Genomic DNA, 21,194 nt, shown 5'->3' on the forward strand with positions numbered 1-21,194 from the left:
TCTTCTTTTTGGTGCTGGTTCCATCTTCGATTTGGAAAGACTTGCAAATGCAGTCAGACAACACAAAATGTTTGGGGGACTTCATTTGCTGAGGCTTTTATGCTTCAAATGACACACGGCATCCCCCAAACCAGCGAACCACTTCCTGAATCAGTCACGTGCCTCAGGACGGTTCAAGCGTCATCACTGACGTCACCAAATACTTATTTTACCAAGGAATTTACCAATTAATCCATTAAAAATCCTACCGTGCGATGTCCTGGATTCTTTTTCTCCATTCTGTGTCTCATAGTTGAAGTTAAACTATGATGAATTTTCTATAACGTCACTTTACGGAACGCGGCCCCGCCTCCTCTCTGACGTCAGCTGGTTTACAGTAAAAGGAGAGCCGCGGCTGCGCGCGCTCGTGTGCGTGTCACTTCCTCATACTCCTGGGTTGAACACTACAGGACAGTAGTTTTGTGCACCTGAGGTGGGACTGTGACAGGTTTGTGCTCCAGGGTCTATCCAAGGATCCATTCACAGCTCTGTGTGTCTGACAGTTTCCTCAACACAAAGTCAAATAAAACGAAAATGGCGATGCGCTGCTGTGGACTGATCACACCTGAGAAGCAAGCAGGTATGGGACAAACTAAAATAAAGTTCTAATTCTATTTCTTCTTTTTCTTTTTCTTTATCTTTTTCTTTTTTCTTCTTCTTATTGTTCTTATTATTCTTATTATTATCCTTCTTCTTCTTCTTCTTCTTCTTACTATTATTATTATTTTTATTATTATTATTATTATTATTATTATTATTCTTAGGCCTGAGCCTGGGACTACTTGATTTTTGCCGGAAAATGGCAAAAATCAATTAGTAAACATGCCCTGACATGCCAGTGATTGGTATCAAAGAAAAAATAACGAAAGACGACTCGCTAGCGCCCCCTCAAACTTTGATTTTCATGGGGCCAATGGGAGCCCGACACGGAAAAAGTCAACGTAAAAATCTAAAACTTACACAAAAAATAGAACATGTCAGAACATGACAAAAATGATATTATGGCCCCGCCCTAAAATGTACAGGAAGTCGGCCATATTGGAACACGGGAATGACAAAAGTGCACACCCTCACATTCAGGACATTTTCTCGCACAGTTTTAATCACAAACACTTCAAATTTGGTCCAAACCCACTAAACCCATGTGTGATTAAAGATTAACAATTACATTTTGATTATGACTTTGGGTGTGGTCAGGGTGAATTTTCAACAAAATCGCAAATTTTTGAATATTTAAAAAAAATATTTCTCTTTCACACTTTTTTTGTTGGGAAAAGCTAATGCAGCGTTTATGCACATTTGTGAACTGAACACAGTGATGTTCAACTCAATGTACTCTGTCACAAAATGGCTCTCTAGCGCCCTCTTCAAACTTAATTTTCAAAAATTCACAGCAGACAATCGATTTGTCGTGGACTTGTGAAAAAATTGACAGGGGCCTTGTGTGTGACGGGGCACAATGTGAGAAAGTCACATGACTGTAGCTGTTATTGCTCAGGACAAACATAATGGGTGAAAAAGCGTTTTTTGACTCCCTGAACATTAACGAAAAGTCAATTTTATTGGACCCAAAAAAAAATTGTGGAAAATTTAGTTTTTTGAAATTCATACTTAAAAATATTGAAAAATGACTCGGTAGCGCCCCCTAACAACCCCAATGGTTTCTCATAGACAATTAAAATTTGGCACATTTATCCTTCTTCACATGCTGATCAAAAAAGCCAATGAGAACATAGCTCTACATGCAAACATGTTACCGTGGAAACAGATGTGTCAGTGAAATACATGGGGTTCAGAGTACTGGACTTTGTTGTAGACTAAATAGAAGCTCTACACTAATCCAACTATGGCCTAAAATTTAAGTTTCACAGAAGACGGAGTAATCTAAAAGCACAATTGAAAATGATTAAAAATGACTCCGTGGCGCCCCCTTAAAAGGTCAAAATACATTACGCCAATGGAAAAATACGCCAAACCTTTTTAAACAGACAAAGATGAGTATGTAAACTTAGTATGAAAATAGCCCATGTCATGACAAGTAAAAAACTCTATTATGACCCCACCCTAAACCCAACAGGAAGTCGGACATTTTGGGCGGAACCCCATTTTTGCAAAATTGGACCTTTCTTACTTTTTATATCTCCACCTTGGAATTTATTTCAAAATACTTGAATATTGGTCAAACTAAACAAGACCCATGTGCAATTAAATATTATGGTTTAGATTTTTAATTATTTCTAAAATGTGGGTGTGGCTAATCTGCAAATCAGTGTGAATTTTGAAAAGCATAAAACGTGTGTATTTCTCACAGATAATGTTGAATTGACACAGTCTGGTGCTGAACACTAGTATCAGGACAGTCTGGTGCTGAACACTAGTATCAGGACACAGTCTGGTGCTGAACACTAGTATCAGGACAGTCTGGTGCTGAACACTAGTATCAGGACAGTCTGGTGCTGAACACTAGTATCAGGACAGTCTGGTGCTGAACACTAGTATCAGGACACAGTCTGGTGCTGAACACTAGTATCAGGACAGTCTGGTGCTGAACACTAGTATCAGGACACAGTCTGGTGCTGAACACTAGTATCAGGACACAGTCTGGTGCTGAACACTAGTATCAGGACACAGTCTGGTGCTGAACACTAGTATCAGGACAGTCTGGTGCTGAACACTAGTATCAGGACAGTCTGGTGCTGAACACTAGTATCAGGACACAGTCTGGTGCTGAACACTAGTATCAGGACACAGTCTGGTGCTGAACACTAGTATCAGGACACAGTCTGGTGCTGAACACTAGTATCAGGACACAGTCTGGTGCTGAACACTAGTATCAGGACACAGTCTGGTGCTGAACACTAGTATCAGGACAGTCTGGTGCTGAACACTAGTATCAGGACACAGTCTGGTGCTGAACACTAGTATCAGGACACAGTCTGGTGCTGAACACTAGTATCAGGACACAGTCTGGTGCTGAACACTAGTATCAGGACAGTCTGGTGCTGAACACTAGTATCAGGACAGTCTGGTGCTGAACACTAGTATCAGGACACAGTCTGGTGCTGAACACTAGTATCAGGACACAGTCTGGTGCTGAACACTAGTATCAGGACACAGTCTGGTGCTGAACACTAGTATCAGGACACAGTCTGGTGCTGAACACTAGTATCAGGACACAGTCTGGTGCTGAACACTAGTATCAGGACACAGTCTGGTGCTGAACACTAGTATCAGGACACAGTCTGGTGCTGAACACTAGTATCAGGACACAGTCTGGTGCTGAACACTAGTATAAGGTGTGTTGTTTGGTGTCAGTGCCTCTGCAGAGCGTGGATGTTCAGGTGGAGGTGAAGGATCACGTCGCTACAGTGGTGTCGACGTTGCTCTACAAAAACCAAGAGGAGAAACCCATCGAGGCGGTGTTTGTTTTTCCCATGCCCAGTGAAGCAGCCGTCTGCCATTTCAGCGCCAAAGTCGGTGATACTCTTATCGTTGCTGAGGTGAAAGAGAAGAAACAGGTAAGTCCAAAATAAATGGAGGCGTATGTGCTACACAGCACAACAACAACAAGAAAACAAGCATTCTGACCACTAATGTATCTGACCACTATGTGATGATGTGAACAGAAGTTACTGCTTCATCGTGACGTCTGAGAGAGAAACAACCACAAACTTTTAGCTCTTTATGATCAGAACAGAAATTTAATCATTGTTTCTTCGTTTGAACCAATGACAATAAAAAAAATGTTAACGTGATTATAGTTTTAAAGTTAGATTATAGTTATTGTTTTGGTTAAATTATTTTAATTAACTAGACTGTCAAAGCATAGTCAAGTGAAAATACTGCAGCAGGAGCCAATCATGTCCAGTCCAAGGAGCCAAACACTGTTTACTGACCTCTGCCTGTAATGTGCTGTAACTGCAGCATTGTCATTTTCAGTGCTCATTTTCAGTCCTACCTCTTCCAGGCTCGTGAGGAGTATGATGATGCGCTGAGCTCCGGTCAACAGGCCTTTCTACTGGAGGAGAGCGACCAGAGTCCAGATATATTCTCTATGAGTGTCGGCAGTCTGTCCCCGGGAGAGAGCGCCTCCATCAGGCTGGAGTATGTCACTGAGCTGGATGTGCAGGCTGATGAAGCCCTGAGGTTTTCTCTTCCTGCTGTCCTCAACCCTAGATACCAACCTGCAGGTCAGAACCCTTCATCTAAAGAACTTTACTGGTATTTTATACTAACCTGCAGGTCAGAACCCTTCATCTAAAGAACTTTACTGGTATTTTATACCAACCTGCAGGTCAGAACCCTTCATCTAAAGAACTTTACTGGTATTTTATACTAACCTGCAGGTCAGAACCCTTCATCTGAAGAACTTTACTGGTATTTTATACTAACCTGCAGGTCAGAACCCTTCATCTGAAGAACTTTACTGGTATTTTATACCAACCTGCAGGTCAGAACCCTTCATCTAAAGAACTTTACTGGTATTTTATACTAACCTGCAGGTCAGAACCCTTCATCTGAAGAACTTTACTGGTATTTTATACTAACCTGCAGGTCAGAACCCTTCATCTGAAGAACTTTACTGGTATTTTAAGGAAACAGTTTATACGTTTGATTCAGACTCTTGGTGCATGGGCCAGTGAAGAGCTGCAGCACCTGAACTGACATTTGAAGGGTTGCAGTAAGCAAATCACAAATGCTTTAAGTATTTCAGCCCCTCCCTGAACTGCCACCTTAACGTGGTGGAGGGGTTTGAGTGCCCGAATGATCCTGAGAGCTATGTTGTCAGGGGCTTCATGCCCCTGGTAGAGTCACACATGGCAAACAGGTACAGGGGGACGGGTCTGACTAAGAGCAGTTCAGAAGCCCTTTATGTCGAGTGAACAATCAAGGCTAGTTACGTCGCCCGGACTGGCATTTCCGGGGCCCCACCCTGGAGCGAGGTCTGTGGTGGGTGCTCAACAGCGAGCACTTGGTGGCCGGGTCTTTCCCCATGGGGCCTGGCTGGGCTTAGCCCGAAGGAGCGACGTGGGGCCGTCCTCATGTGGACCCACCACCCGCGGGAGACACTGGTTCTGGGGACATGGAATGTCACCTCGCTGGGGGGAAGGAGCTGGAGCTTGTGCGATTGTGCTTGAGCATTAATAACTAGATATAGTCGTCCTCGCTTCCACGCACAGGTTGGGCTCTGGAACCCAACTCCTTGAGAGGTGCTGGACTCACAATTTCTCTGGCATTGCCCATTGGGAGCGGCAGTGAGCTGGTGCTCAGCTGCCTCATGTTGGAGTTCATCCCGGTTAGAGGGTCGCGTCCCTGCGCCTTCGGGTCGGGGACAGGTCTCTCACTGTTGTGTCGGCCTACGGGCCAGACAGCAGTGTAGAGTACCCGGCCTTCTTGGAGTCCCTGGGAGGGGTACTAGACAGTGCATAGACTGGGGACTCCATTGTTCTCCTGGGGGACTTCATTGCCCATGTGGGTAATGACAGTGACACCTGGAGGGGCGTGATTGGGAAGAACAGCCTCCCTGAACTAAACCCGAGTGGTGTTTTGTTATTGGAGTTCATAATGAACACCATGTTCGAGCACAAGGGTCAGTGCACACCCTAGAACACAGGAAGTAAGGGATGTCGTCAGGCTCAAGGAGTCCAATTAAGCCTTGTTGGCTTGTGGGACTCCTGAGGAATGATGAGTACCGGTGGGCCAAGTGTGCTGTCTCTGGATGTTGTGGGTCTGACATGTCTCTGCAACATCGCGTGGCGGTTGGGGACGGTACCTCTGGACTGGCAGACCGGGGTGGTTCTCCCTCTGTTTAAGAAGGGGGACCAGAGGGTGTGTTCCATTTACAGGGGAATCACACTCCTCAGCCTTCCCGGTAAGGTCTATTCCAGGGACTGGAGAGGAGAATCCGACCGATAGTCGAACCTCGGACCCAGGAGGAGCAGTGTGGTTTTCATCCCGGTCGTGGAACACTGGACCAGCTCTATACTCTCCATAGGGTCCTCTAGGCTCATGGGAGTTTGCTACAGTCCACATGTGATTTGTGGATTTGGAGAAGGCATTGGATCGTGTCCCTCGTGGTGTCCTTTGGGGGGTGCTCTGGGAGTATGGGGTCCGGGGCCCTTTGCTAAGGGCTGTCCGGTCCCTGTATGACCGGAGCAGGAGCTGTGTTCATTGCCGGCAGTAAGTCAGACCTGTTCCCGGTGCATGTTGGACTCCACCAGGGCTGCCCTTTGTCACCACAATATAAATCTCAAAAGAGCAGCTCAACAGGGCCATCAGATCCAGTGTTTGGGCAGAAGATATCAGCCCTCAGAACAAAAGTGTCCCTCGTCTGTGTCCTCTATGTCCTCTGTGTCCTGCAGCCTGTCACAGCAGTGTAAAGGTGGAGTCAGGTGAACTCTCCTCCCTCTGACTCTGCTCTGTCGTTTTGGCTCCTCCCTCTGACTCTGCTCTGTCGTTTTGGCTCCTCCCTCTGACTCTGCTCTGTCATTTTGGCTCCTCCTTCTGACTCTGCTCGGTCTTTTTGGTGTTTGGTGTAGAAAATCAGTTGCATTTCAGAGCCAGCTGGTTCTTAGTTGGTCAAAATGTTAAGTTAAAAATTTAGACCTAAAGCTTAAAAAAGTTTAAAAACTGTGTGTCAGCCAGTCAGCCACAAGAGCAGCCAACCACAACTAACCATGTTGTTGTAATTGTGGAAATAAAACCTGTGTTTATGTGTTTTTTTGTTTTTTGTTTTTTCAGGAACAGAAAGCAGCAGTGTCAACATCACATCAGTTCCATCTTCTCTGGTGCCCTATGATCTGACTTTCTTGACCCGAGTCGAGTCACAGCGACCGGTCTCCAAAATGGAGTCCAACTGCCCCATGGAGCCAGTGGAATACCTCAGCCAAGATCAAACGAAGGCATTGGTAAACGACGCTGATGTCATCCACCCCCTGCACAAAGTCAACAAAAATCTGAATAAAACCCTAGAATACTATAAAGACAAAATAATAAAGATGTGCAGTCGTTCAGGAGGGTCCAGCACTTTTTTAAATCTGTCAACTGGACATTCTTTTGCAACCAAATAATAATGAATGAAATGGAGCAGTTTTGAGTGACAGAACAAGAGCACGGAACATTATGACCAGGAGGTCATTATGTTTGAAACATGTTTGGAACTGAATGGAATAATAACTGAAATCTCAATTATAATTTGATTAATCACAATCCTATATACCGTAAATTTCGGATTATAAGCCGCTACTTTTTTTCCACGCTTTGAACCCTGCGGCTTTTACAGCAGTGCGGCTTATATATGGAATTTTACTGGATAACGGACCCTGGGGGGCGCTCTCTAGCTGTAAACGTAAAAGTGAGACAGACGTGGGGAAAGATTCTGCTCTGAAGAATTCACTAGTTTTGATTTTGAACGATCATTTTGCGCATCATGAAATGGATATGATGCAGTTTTTAAGATAAAGAAACAAAGGAAACAGAGCAGGGGTCGGCCTTTAACACGCAAAGAGCCATTTGGACCCACTTTCCACATAAAATAAAACACTGGGAGCCGCAAATACTTTTTGACATCTAAAATGAAGATAACACTGTGTATAATAACAATAATGTAACGGAATAATGTAGGTTTTACTTTCACGGACAAGCCTTCTACACGTGGCAGATAAATATGGCAAAAACAACTTAAGTGCATTAAAAAAATACAACTCACCAAACCGCTGCATCATGCATCGCGCTGATTATGTGATTATGTCTACTCTACTCCGCAGTTTCTTTAAAAAAACAACAACAAAAAAACTCGTAGCGTATCGTTTAATCCCAGGTGCTTATTCTCCATGTGCCAAAGCAGTTTTGAAGGTTTCATTGCCTTATTTGCTTTTCCCGTATGTTACGCAGAGCGGACTCTGTGCGTGAGAGTCACCTGCAGCGACAAACCCAGATTTTAAGTAGGCATTGTCTGTTAAATTTATCTTTCTTTTTCTTGGAGGTCGTAGTCTCTTCTTCTGGCTCCTCAGTTGTCCTTTTCCCCTTTGTTAAAAAGTTCTCCAAAGACTTTTGTTTTGGCTCATTTTCACTCGCTTGTGGCTCTACTTTTGTGCGTCGTGTCTGATGTGTTATACGTGATACGTCACCGCGGAGACAAGAGCAGATAATAAACTTGCTACTACATCAAATAGATTTCTGTGGCGATTTCCAGCAGGATTTTCATGATACATCTACGGACGAGCTTATTAGTGTGTCATTAGGGACGGGCCAAAGTTGCTCCTGACCCCTGTGCGCACAACGTCTGAAAATCAGGGCTCTATACGCAGGACTGTGAGCTGTGTCTGTGTCAATTCCCAAGCCACGCAGAGCCGCAGTATGAGGCGGAAAGAGGCGCATGCGGCTCCGGAGCCGCGAGTTGCCGACCCCTGAAATAGAGCCACTGCACGTAAGCTCGACATCAATGAATCCAACTTGGTCAATGTAAAAAGACGACAAAAGTTTTCAGAGGAAATAAAAGCAGATTTTCCGTGTTGGTGCAGCTTTATTTTCTAAACCTGCAGGTGTGTTCATCCCGTGTTGTTGTCGTGTTGGTGCCAATTTTCAGGCACAGTTTAAAAAAAAGCGTGTCGGTGCACCGTCTTTCTGTGTAAATATCTCATGTTACAATATGAAAACCTGCGGCTTTTATTCAGGTGCGGCTTATATATGTACAAAATTGATTTTCTCTTCAAATTTAGCTGGTGCGGCTTATATCAAGGTGCGCTCTGTAGTCCGAAATTTACGGTATATATATATATATATATATATATATATATATATATATATATATATATATATATATATATATATATATATATATTCTACAACACCATTTAGTTTAAGTCTCTTTAGAAGTACAAACCTGAACACTATGAAGTGCGTTAGTCTAAGTCTCTTTACAAACTGGCTCATTCACTTTGTTCGTAGGTGAAACTCGCAGCAGGAAACAAGTTCGACCGAGACGTGGAGCTGCTCATTTATTACAAAGAAAGTCACCAACCCTCAGCTGTGGTGGAGAAAGGACAGACCTCAGCCAAACCTGGTGAACACACACACACACACGCACACACACCCCTACACACCCCCACACACCCCCCCCTACACACACGCACACACACCCCTACACACGCACACACACACACCCCTACACACACACACACACCCACACAAACATACACACACACAAACATACATTGTGTACATTATAGAACAGCTTTCATATGGGTCACTGCTGATCTTTCAAACAGACAAAGTTTATAACATTTATTACACGTCTGTATGCATGGGCATGTAGGCACTAATCTGTCCGTTCAGTTATTCACATTTTTATAGACTTTTTTTTGTAAGTTAGTTTAAATTATTGTCTTCTTTAGAACAAGCCTTTTACTTTTGAATTCAGTGTTTGTTTTCCTTTGTTCTTTTGTTTTGTAATACGCCTCATCTGCTCTAATAATGAATTTAAGAGGAAAGCAGTTTTTAAGTTTGTGCGTTCAGTCCTTGCAATTTGAGTGACGAGTGTGGCAGACATAAGAGTAACAGCTGCCTGTTGTTTTCAGGCTCTATGAGTGACGAGTGTGGCAGACATAAGAGTAACAGCTGCCTGTTGTTTTCAGGCTCTATGAGTGACGAGTGTGGCAGACATAAGAGTAACAGCTGCCTGTTGTTTTCAGGCTCTATGAGTGACGAGTGTGGCAGACATAAGAGTAACAGCTGCCTGTTGTTTTCAGGCTCTATGAGTGACGAGTGTGGCAGACATAAGAGTAACAGCTGCCTGTTGTTTTCAGGCTCTATGATTGACGAGTGTGGCAGACATAAGAGTAACAGCTGCCTGTTGTTTTCAGGCTCTTTGAGTGACGAGTGTGGCAGACATAAGAGTAACAGCTGCCTGTTGTTTTCAGGCTCTATGATTGACGAGTGTGGCAGACATAAGAGTAACAGCTGCCTGTTGTTTTCAGGCTCTGAGTGACGAGTGTGGCAGACATAAGAGTAACAGCTGCCTGTTGTTTTCAGGCTCTATGAGTGACGAGTGTGGCAGACATAAGAGTAACAGCTGCCTGTTGTTTTCAGGCTCTATGAGTGACGAGTGTGGCAGACATAAGAGTAACAGCTGCCTGTTGTTTTCAGGCTCTCTGATGGGAGACCCAGCCCTGATGCTGAGTCTTTACCCGGACTTTCCAAAAGACATTATGTCGTCTGTGTCTTCCTCTGGAGAGTTTGTGTTTCTACTGGATCGATCTGGAAGTATGGACTGTTCCATGGGCCACAGCAGAGACTCAGGGACTCGGATCACTAGTGCACGGGTATGGAGTGCATAGATAGACTTTATAAATGAGTACAGTACATACATACTCTGTATAAATGAGTACAGTACATACATACTCTGTATAAATGAGTACAGTACATACAAATTCTGTATAAATGAGTACAGTACATACATACTCTGTATAAATGAGTACAGTACATACAAATTCTGTATAAATGAGTACAGTACATACATACTCTGTATAAATGAGTACAGTACATACATACTCTGTATAAATGAGTACAGTACATACATACTCTGTATAAATGAGTACAGTACATACATACTCTGTATAAATGAGTACAGTACATACATACTCTGTATAAATGAGTACAAATGAACTGTTTTAGTTTGAGTTTTTCTCTCATTATTTTATGTTCTCAGGACACTCTGCTGCTGCTGCTCAAGAGTTTACCCATGGGCTGCTACTTTAACATCTACAGTTTTGGATCCACGTTTGAACAAATCTTTCAGTAATTCTTTTTCTTTAAATCACAATGTTACAATATCTGCCCAAATCCCTGAGACACACACACCTAAACATGCTTTGGCTGTGCCTTTTTTTGCAGGAAGAGTGTGGAGTACGACCAAAAGACGATGGAAGAGGCTTTGAAAAAGGTGGAGATGATGGAGGCTAACCTGGGAGGAACAGAGATCCTGTCTCCTCTAAAACACATTTACAGCCAGGACTGCATCCCCAACCAGCCCAGACAGGTACAGATGATCCCAGTTTGGTCCTGGTTTAGTCCTGGTTTAGTCCTGGTCTGGTCCCAGTTTAGTCTTGGTTAATATCAGGTTTATTTAGAATTGGGTGATATGTAAAAAAATTTTTTTTTTAAATCATGTTTTGTTTCCCATATTGATCGTTGGCCTGATCATCGAGATCGACCAACGTTAACGTCGTGATTTATCGGTTTTGGAACAGTCCTGAGTTTAGTCCCAGTTTCTGTTTTAAGTGTGAACACACATTTCTGGGCCACATAATACAAAGTTTAAAGGGCCTGTACCCGACTTATTTATGATAAATTTACTGCATGAAATGTAAAAGTTTCTGTGCTCTGCAGCTGTTTGTCTTCACTGATGGAGAAGTAGGAAACACCAAAGACGTCCTAAAGCTGGTCAAGTCTAACGCCGCCTCTCACAGGTAAAACACAGAACTGAACCAGAGTCCGGTTTATTCCACGAGTCAAACCTCTGTGTGTAAAACAGAACTGAACCAGAGTCCGGTTTATTCCACGAGTCAAACCTCTGTGTGTAAAACAGAACTGAACCAGAGTCCGGTTTATTCCACGAGTCAAACCTTTTTGTGTCTCAGGTGTTTTTCTTTTGGCATCGGTGAAGGAGCCAGTTCTGCTCTTATCAAAGGTTTGGCTGAAGAAGGACGAGGACACGCCCAGTTCATCATCGGAAATGACAGGATGCAACCAAAAGTAACACAATTATCATCACACACATCACAATCACACACACCACACACATCACAATCACACACATCACAATCACACACATCACAATCACACACATCACAATCACACACATCACAATCACGCACATCACAATTACACACACCACAATCACACACATCACAATTACACACATCACCATCACACACACATCACAATCGCACTCATACACATCACCATCACACACATCACAGTCACACACATCAATCACACACATCACAGTCACACACATCACCATCACACACATCACAGTCACACACATCAGTCACACACATCACCATCACACACATCATAGTCACACACATCACCATCACACACATCAATCACACACATCACAGTCACACACATCACAGTCACACACATCACCATCACACACATCACAGTCACACACATCAGTCACACACATCACCATCACACACATCATAGTCACACACATCACCATCACACACATCAATCACACACATCACAGTCACACACATCACCATCACACACATCACAGTCACACACATCAGTCACACACATCACCATCACACACATCATAGTCACACACATCACCATCACACACATCACAGTCACACACATCACAGTCACACACATCACCATCACACACATCACAGTCACACACATCACCATCACACACATCATAGTCACACACATCACCATCACACACATCATAGTCACACACATCACAGTCACACACATCACCATCACACACATCAGTCACACATCACAATCGCACACATCACAGTCACACACATCAATCACACACATCACCATCACACACATCACCATCACATACATCACAGTCACACACATCACAATCACACACATCAGTCACACATCACAATCGCACACATCACAGTCACACACATCACCATCACACACATCACAATCACAGTCACGCACATCAGTCACACACATTACAGTCACACACATCAGTCACACATCACAATCGCACACATCACAGTCACACACATCACCATCACACACATCACAATCACACACATCACAGTCACACACATCACCATCACACACATCACAATCACACACATCACAGTCACACACATCATCACAATCACACACATCAGTCACACACATCACACTTATCACACACATCACAATCACACACATCACCATCACACACATCACCGTCACACACATCACAATCACACACATCACCATCACACACATCACCGTCACACACATCACAATCGCACACATCACAGTCACACACATCACCATCACACACATCACAATCGCACACATCACAGTCACACACATCACCATCACACACATCACAATCACACACATCACAGTCACACACATCATCACAATCACACACATCAGTCACACACATCACACTTATCACACACATCACAATCACACACATCACCATCACACACATCACCGTCACACTCATCACCGTCACACACATCACAATCACACACATCACCATCACACACATCACCGTCACACACATCACCGTCACACACATCACACACATCACAGTCACACACATCAGTCACACACATCACAGTCACACACATCAGTCACACACATCACAGTCACACACATCACACTCATCACACACATCACAATCACACACATCACAATCACACACATCACCATCACACACATCACCGTCACACTCATCACAGTCACATACATCACACACATCACAGTCACACACATCACCATCACACACATCACAATCACACACATCACACTTATCACACACACCACAGTCACACACATCACCATCACACACATCACACTCATCACACATCACAGTCACACTCATAAGTGGAAGACTAATACAGAATTGTTATTATTATTATTATTATTATTATTATTATTATTAATTCAGTTCATTCAATCAGTTCAGTTAATTTTTGTAAAGCCCAAAATCACAGCAGCAGCTTTGGGCTGAACTCGAGAATTAATTTAATCAACAGAAAGTTAGAAAATCAACAATGAAACAGAAACAAAGTGTCCCAGATGCGGTCGGGGTCAGTGGTCGGGGTCAGGGGTCAGGGTCAGTGGTCGGGGTCACGGGTCAGCGGTCAGAGGGTAGCGGGGCAGAGATCAGATACATGTATGATCTCCGTGTTCTTTCCAGGTGATCCAGTCTTTGCGCTTCGCCATGCAGCCGGCGGTCGTCGACATCGCCGTAAAATGGGACCTGCCCAGAGGGATGTCTGCGTCTGTGCTGTCCCCGCCTCTCACGTCCATTTTCCAGGGACAGCGGTCACTGCTGTACGCCCAGCTCACTGGACAGGTGCTCACTGTGGGCTGTAGGGGGCAGCGCATTTCTATTTAGAGCAATGGCAAAAAGGTGCGGTGTGTTTCAGAGCAAAGAGGAAGCAGACGGCTGTGTGACGATCAAGTACAGCCTGGCAGGACGTCCCACCGAGAACAAGCTGAACTTCAGCCTCAAACCAGCGGAGGACACGGGGTGAGTCTGAGGACACACTGTGTGTCCAAACCAGAGGAGGACACGCCGTGTGTCCAAACCAGAGGAGGACACGCCGTGTGTCCAAACCAGAGGAGGACACGCCGTGTGTCCAAACCAGAGGAGGACACGCCGTGTGTCCAAACCAGAGGAGGACACGCCGTGTGTCCAAACCAGAGGAGGACACGCCGTGTGTCCAAACCAGAGGAGGACACGCCGTGTGTCCAAACCAGAGGAGGACACGCCGTGTGTCCAAACCAGAGGAGGACACACCGTGTGTCCAAACCAGAGGAGGACACGCCGTGTGTCCAAACCAGAGGAGGACACGCACACTGTGTGTATATTTATGGAGAATTATCATGTGGAGCATGTGTGACGTAGGCTTGTGGGCGGAGCATGTGTGACGTAGGCTTGTGGGCGGAGCATGGGTGGGTCACCTTAAGGAGCGTTTGAATAGATCCTGAAAAAAGAAAAAAACCTCTTTAAACATTATTTGAGGTTCTAAATCCACTCTGCACATTGTGTAGTACAAAAACGTGTTTAATTTCATCCAAACGCTACATGTTTGTGTTCATGAAATAATTGTATCTCAGTTTAGAATTGGAGAAATACTTTTTTAATTTGGAAAACTGGACTTATATTAATTACATAAACAACTCAATAAATGATAAACAACTCAACCCAAAAAGGGCAAAATCCTCCAGCCAGGCAGACCTGATCTGGAGGGGCCCAGCTGCTCCGGACAGGCCGCCGCATCGGCACGAAGCACCGGTCAGAGCCGCTGCGGTAAGTCTGCCCTTAACCTCAGTGTGTTTAATGCAGCGATCTCCTGTTTGTGCGCAGACTCACCGTGCACAGGCTGGCGGCGCGCTCGCTCATTCGATCTCTGGAGCAAGAGGCCACTACAGGGCAGGAACACGACGCCGTGAAGAAGAAAATCATTGATCTGAGCGTCCAATCAGGAGTCAGCAGCTCCATGACCGCGTTCATCGCTGTGAACAAAACCAGCGGAGAAGCCGTTCAAGGCCCTCTGCTGAGAAGAAACGTCCCAACGCCGAGTAAGTCCCAAAACTAAAGCACTTTTCTAAAAAAAACACAACACATGAACATGAGCATCATGACATTTATCGCACAACATTTACTCACAACTGTAAAAATGCACACGGACTCAAGTCGTCTCTGCTTTGCATTTAAAAAAGACCAGTAAAATGACACAGTGACCAGTGAAAAGACCAGTAAAATGACACAGTGACCATTAAATCCCGGGATAAGACAGGCTGCAGTAGGAGTAACTAGCTGGGGGAAGTATGGCAACCTGAGCACTATCCTCTGCTTTGTCCTATTTTCTCATCAGCAATGCTATTCACATGTTGTCCCCTGTCCCACTCCCCCTGTGGAGTGTATCTCTGTCAGATGCCCCTTGTTTTGTCTGATTTCCTGTTGTTTGATTTTTCCTGTTTGTTTTTGTGTGTTGTTTTGTTTTTGTGTGTTGTGTGTTTTTGTGTGTTTTGTTTTTGTGTGTTGGTTTGTTTTTGTGTGTTGTTGTGTTTTTGTGTGTTGTGTGTTTTTGTGTGTTGTGTGTTTTTGTGTGTTGTTGTGTTTTTGTGTGTTGTGTGTTTTTGTGTGTTGTTGTGTTTTTGTGTGTTGTTGTGTTTTTGTGTGTTTGGTTGATCCCCGGGTCGCCCAGGCCTTTCTGTGTGGAGTTTTTCATGTTTCTCCTCGTGTCTGGATGGGTTTCCTCCGGGTACTCCGGTTTCCCCCATCAACCAAAACATGAACGCCCTTCGAGAGACTGTTGTTGAGATTTTGGGCGTTACAAAAATAAATGAATTGAATTGAATTGACCAGTAAATTGCAACAGTGACCACAATCTCTACATTTGAATGTATTTTATTTTTGTTGACCTGTATTTAATCTTGTTTTTGTCTCCGACAGCGGCGTGCGCAAGGAAGGCACCTCCAATGTCTGGTAAGTTAAACACGTGTGTGTAATAAGTTAAACACGTGTGTGTAATAGGTTAAATACGTGTGTGAAATGACCAGTAAAATGCAACAGTGACCACAATCTCTACATTTGAATGTATTTTATTTTTGTTGACCTGTATTTAATCTTGTTTTTGTCTCTGACAGTGATGTGCGGAATTGTGGCACCTCGAAGCCTTAAAAGTAAGTTAAACACATGTGTGTAATAAATTAAACACGTGTGTAATAAGTTAAACACGTGTGTGTAATAAATTAAACACGTGTGTGTAATAAGTTAAACACATGTGTGTAATAAGTTAAACACGTGTGTAGTAAGTTAAACACGTGTGTGAAATGACCAGTAAAATGCAACAGTGACCACAATCTCTACATTTGAATGTATTTTATTTTGTTGACCTGTATTTAATCTTGTTTTTGTCTCTGACAGAGATGAGGAGAAGCCCTCGAAGCTGTAAGTCACACACGTGTGTGTAATAAGTTAAACACGTGTGTGTAATAAGTTCAACACGTGTGTGTAATAAGTTAAACACGTGTGTGTGAAATGACCAGTAAAATGCAGCAGTGACCACAATCTCTACATTTGAATGTATTTTATTTTTGTTGACCTGTATTTAATCTTGTTTTTGTCTCCGACAGTGAGGTGTGCACCTGCAATGTGTGGTAAGTTCAACACGTGTGTGTAATAAGTTAAACTCCCAATATAGAAAGTATATAGAAACTTATTTTATAAAATACATTGCATATTTCTTTTTTAATTTTTCATTTGTTATTATACTAATGTCTTTATTTCATTATTTTAGACATGGCTGTCGATCTCGACTCGATGGGGCCACAGAGTTTAAGTCACAGTAAGATTGAAATAATAATTATAATTGTGGCTTCTATCAACTTGGTTCTAGTTTTAGTCCAGTTTCAGACGGGGTTTTGTTCGGGTTTAGTCCAGATTTAGTCCCATGTGTGCGAGTGAACGTGCAAAGTGCCTGCAGTCTGTTCTTTTGTGTTTGTAGACATGGAAAGGTTTAAGGCCGTCCTGCCTCCTGAGCCCAAAGTGCACCGGGATCCTCTGCTGCAGGTGGTGTCTCTGCAGAAGGCGTCCGGCTGCTGGGAGTTAGACCCAGCTCTGGCCCAAGCCCTGAGCAAGACCAGCCAGGACCTGGAGAGCAGACTGCCTGGGGCGGTGAGTGGAGACGTCAGGATTATTAGGCTAATCCATAAACGTGATTATACAAATCCTAATCGAGATGATTTTAGAAGCAACATTAAGTCATTTTCCTTGATCTAAGATCGCTCAGTGAGTGTGTTTTGTTAATCTGGCTCTTTGTGTTAACTCAACTTTACTTTATCACTCAGAAAGTTTGATTTCATAAACCAGGTCACACACTGCGACATGTAAAATAACAGAAATGCAGTGATGCAGGCAGGTTTTGGTGTTGGAAACAGGAAAATCATAGAATAATGATTAATGAAACTTGTGATTATTTGTATACCATAATTAATAAATATTTTACTTAAAAATATAGGTAACACTTCATCATAACTACACTTTTTATAGTCTAAATGAAGCATGGACACAATGATCACAGTGAACAAACTACTTAATTAATATCCTGACTCAAACTTAATTAAGTACTTTCAAAGCCCGAATCATTCTTAATAAACTATTTGTTAGTTAATTACGTCTTTGTTTATGGTTAAATATGGATAATTAAGGTGTAGCTATTCTAAAATGTTATTATAAATATAATTGGTCAGCTTGTTGGCGCTCTTTCCCACTCAGATGAACTTCTAATTGAAGCCCTTTTTAAACAGTTTGAAAACACTTTGAATTTGTGTAGAACGATGAGCAAAAAGATCCTCATTGGTTCCAGTGTGGCCTTATGCACAAAAATATACTTCTTTCTTTGCTTTGTGTTGGTTTTTAGGCAAAGAGAGAGGTGTGGGCCACCGTTTTGGCTCTGGTGTGGCTTCACGGTGTGAGAGCTGATGCTCAGGACGAGTGGGAGCTGCTGGTCATCAAAGCTGTGGCGTGGCTGCGCTCACAAAAAGGTAAGTCCTCACTTAAACAGTCTGATGTTCACTAACGGTGGAGGAGACAGAATGGGACTTGCATATTTTTAATATCCATGGGGTTCAGACTGATGAAAAATATGCTCCGTCGCCATAGCAATTAGCAATGCAAAATAAAATGCTCTATCTTTTAAATGGTGAAATATTCAAAAATGTATATATTTAAACAACATAATAATAATTTGATCAAGTTGAATAGATGGGGGAAAGCCAGGTTAAAACAAACAGCAGAGGGCAGACCTGCTCCAGGTCAGAGGTCAGAGGTCAGAGGGTGCACCTGCTTGACCAGCTGCCTCCTCAGGGTCAGACAACAGCTGAGCAACTGGCAAACGTGTTTTCTGACCTGTTTTGTTGGTTTTCTCTTCTTTATGATTTAACTCAAATTATCTGTGTGGTTTTAGTTAAAAAGTTGATGTGGTGACAGCGTTAATCGAGTGTGTGCTTCATCACTGTGACACTTCCTCTGTGAACAAGTAGATGTGAAGGTTCTGTTGGTCAGTCACTGGTGTGGACTGAATCCTGGTTAGAAAACCAAGCACAAAGCCAGTCAAACTGCAACGACAGCACAATTAGATTTTATTTCCAAAATAGTGCAGCCTTCCTGTAAATTAATAATAAAGTATTTCATGTATAAAGTTTTGATCATTGTCGTTTTGTGTGTTTTTCTCTAGCTCTGGGTCTGCCTGAGTGTGTGGACGCTGCCAACGCTCTGCTGGGCTGCACCGTCCACAAAGACACTCTGGGACTGTAGATCTACTGTATGTGGGTTTATTAAACTGCTCATCTAAAGGGAAATGCAAAATGGATGTATTCAGCAAATGTGCCTTAAATAAAGTGCAGTGTGTCGTTACATCGTCTAACATGTTTTAGTGTAAGCCATTCTGGTGGGTCCACTGGTGGGTCCACTGGTGGGTCCACTGGTGGGTCCACTGGTGGGTGCACTGGTGGGTCCACTGGTGGGTGCACTGGTGGGTCCACTGGTGGGTGCACTGGCTGCTGGATTTGCCCTGAGCAAAACAAGATCTGCTCCTAACAGATTAGAAGTGCATTGCCCACCGTCCACATCCATCTATATTCTGGTAAGACGAGTGGACACACCACCCCAAAGTCCCTCAGAGCATCCATCCAGATCCCGGCGTTAATATTCTTGGAGGCAGACGTTCTAAACCCGCTAAAAAGCATCCAGATCCTGGCATAGACGCACATATTTGGCCCTAGATTTCGGGCATTCAGTGCGGCTGAAAACAATAACACAGGCCCAGGCGCAACTGCGGTTTGGAGAGATGAGACTCAAAGCTGTAATTCAAGTGTTTTACAGAATAAGAAAGACATTAAAATCACACAAATCAAAACATAAATAATCACAAATAATCATCATAAAATTAAGAGCAGAATAAAAACCTTTCAGTCATATGCAAAAAACTTAAACGCTGATTCCTCATGTTTAGTCCTGACTCTGGACCAGCAGGAGGCCGGTCCCTGAAGTCCTCAGAGTGTGAGATGGTTCATGTGGCACTAACATGTCGGAGATGAACTTTGGACCGAGGCCATGGAGAGACTTATACACACAGAGCTGCTTTACACTGTATACACTGCTTTAAAGTGTATATCTGCATATGTTTATCTACCGCTGTATGTGCGGTATATCTGCGTATGTTTATGTACCGCTGTATGTGCGGTATATCTGCATATGTTTATCTACCGCTGCGGTATATCTGCATATGTTTATCTACCGCTGCGGTATATCTGCATATGTTTATTTACCGCTGTGGTATATCTGCATATGTTTATCTACCACTTTGTCTGCGGTATATCTGCATGTTTATCTACCGCTGCAGTATATATGCATATGTTTATCTACCGCTGTATGTGTGGTGTATCTGCATATGTTTATCTACCGCTGCGGTATATCTGCATATGTTTATCTACTGTTGCGGTATATCTGCATATGCTTATCTACCGCTGTATGTGCGGTATATCTGCATATGTTTATCTACCGCTGTGGTATATCTGCATATGTTTATCTACCGCTGTGGTATATCTGCATATGTTTATCTACCGCTGTATGTGCGGTATATCTGCATATGTTTATCTACCGCTGTATGTGCGGTATATCTGCACATGTTTATGTACCGCTGTATGTGTGGTATATCTGCATATGTTTATCTACCGCTGTATGTGCGGTATATCTGCATATGTTTATCTACCGCTGTGGTATATCTGTATATGTTTATCTACCGCTGCGGTATATCTGCATATGTTTATCTATCGCTGCGATATATCTGCATATGTTTATCTACCGCTGTGGTATATCTGCATATGTTTATCTACCGCTGCGGTATATCTGCATATGTTTATCTACCGCTGTGGTATATCTGCATATGTTTATCTACCGCTGCAGTATATCTGCATATGTTTATCTACCGCTGCATGTGTGGTATATCTGCACATGTTTATGTACCGCTGTATGTGTGGTATATCTGTATATGTTTATCTACCGCTGTGGTATATCTGTATATGTTTATCTACCGCTGCAGTATATCTGCATATGTTTATCTACCGCTGTATGTGCGGTATATCTGCATATGTTTATCTACCGCTGCAGTATATCTGCATATGTTTATCTACCGCTGTATGTGTGGTATATCTGCACATGTTTATGTACCGCTGTATGTGCGGTATATCTGCATATGTTTATCTACCGCTGTATGTGTGGTATATCTGCACATGTTTATGTACCGCTGTATGTGCGGTATATCTGCATATGTTTATCTACCGCTGTATGTGTGGTATATCTGCACATGTTTATGTACCGCTGTATGTGCGGTATATCTGCATATGTTTATCTACCGCTGTGGTATATCTGC

The 21,194-nt window shown here is 43.3% G+C and overlaps 1 protein-coding gene across 2 annotated transcripts; it reads left to right on the forward strand.

Annotated features, from left to right (window-relative positions):
* Positions 1–358: 358 nt before the first annotated feature.
* On the forward strand, positions 359–19,177 carry LOC117380166 (von Willebrand factor A domain-containing protein 5A-like). 2 transcript variants are annotated; one of them, XM_033976921.2, is made up of 21 exons: positions 408–619; positions 3,355–3,557; positions 4,007–4,229; positions 6,781–6,947; positions 8,989–9,103; positions 10,186–10,361; positions 10,748–10,836; positions 10,933–11,077; positions 11,428–11,507; positions 11,679–11,793; positions 13,946–14,104; positions 14,178–14,281; positions 15,122–15,336; positions 16,214–16,246; positions 16,408–16,443; positions 16,688–16,711; positions 16,897–16,920; positions 17,061–17,108; positions 17,268–17,437; positions 18,183–18,306; positions 18,999–19,176. In XM_033976921.2, the coding sequence occupies exons 1-21, from the start codon at positions 574–576 to the stop codon at positions 19,076–19,078; spliced, it is 2,376 nt and encodes a 791-aa protein (XP_033832812.1). In that variant the 5' UTR covers positions 408–573; the 3' UTR covers positions 19,079–19,176. The 2 variants fall into 2 exon arrangements, with proteins under 2 accessions (XP_033832813.1, XP_033832812.1); XM_033976922.2 differs by lacking the exon at positions 16,688–16,711 and having other exon boundaries at positions 359–619; positions 18,999–19,177.
* Positions 19,178–21,194: the final 2,017 nt, after the last annotated feature.

The sequence above is a fragment of the Periophthalmus magnuspinnatus genome, chromosome 13, assembly GCF_009829125.3.
Source record: "Periophthalmus magnuspinnatus isolate fPerMag1 chromosome 13, fPerMag1.2.pri, whole genome shotgun sequence".
Classification (NCBI taxonomy): domain Eukaryota; kingdom Metazoa; phylum Chordata; class Actinopteri; order Gobiiformes; family Gobiidae; genus Periophthalmus; species Periophthalmus magnuspinnatus.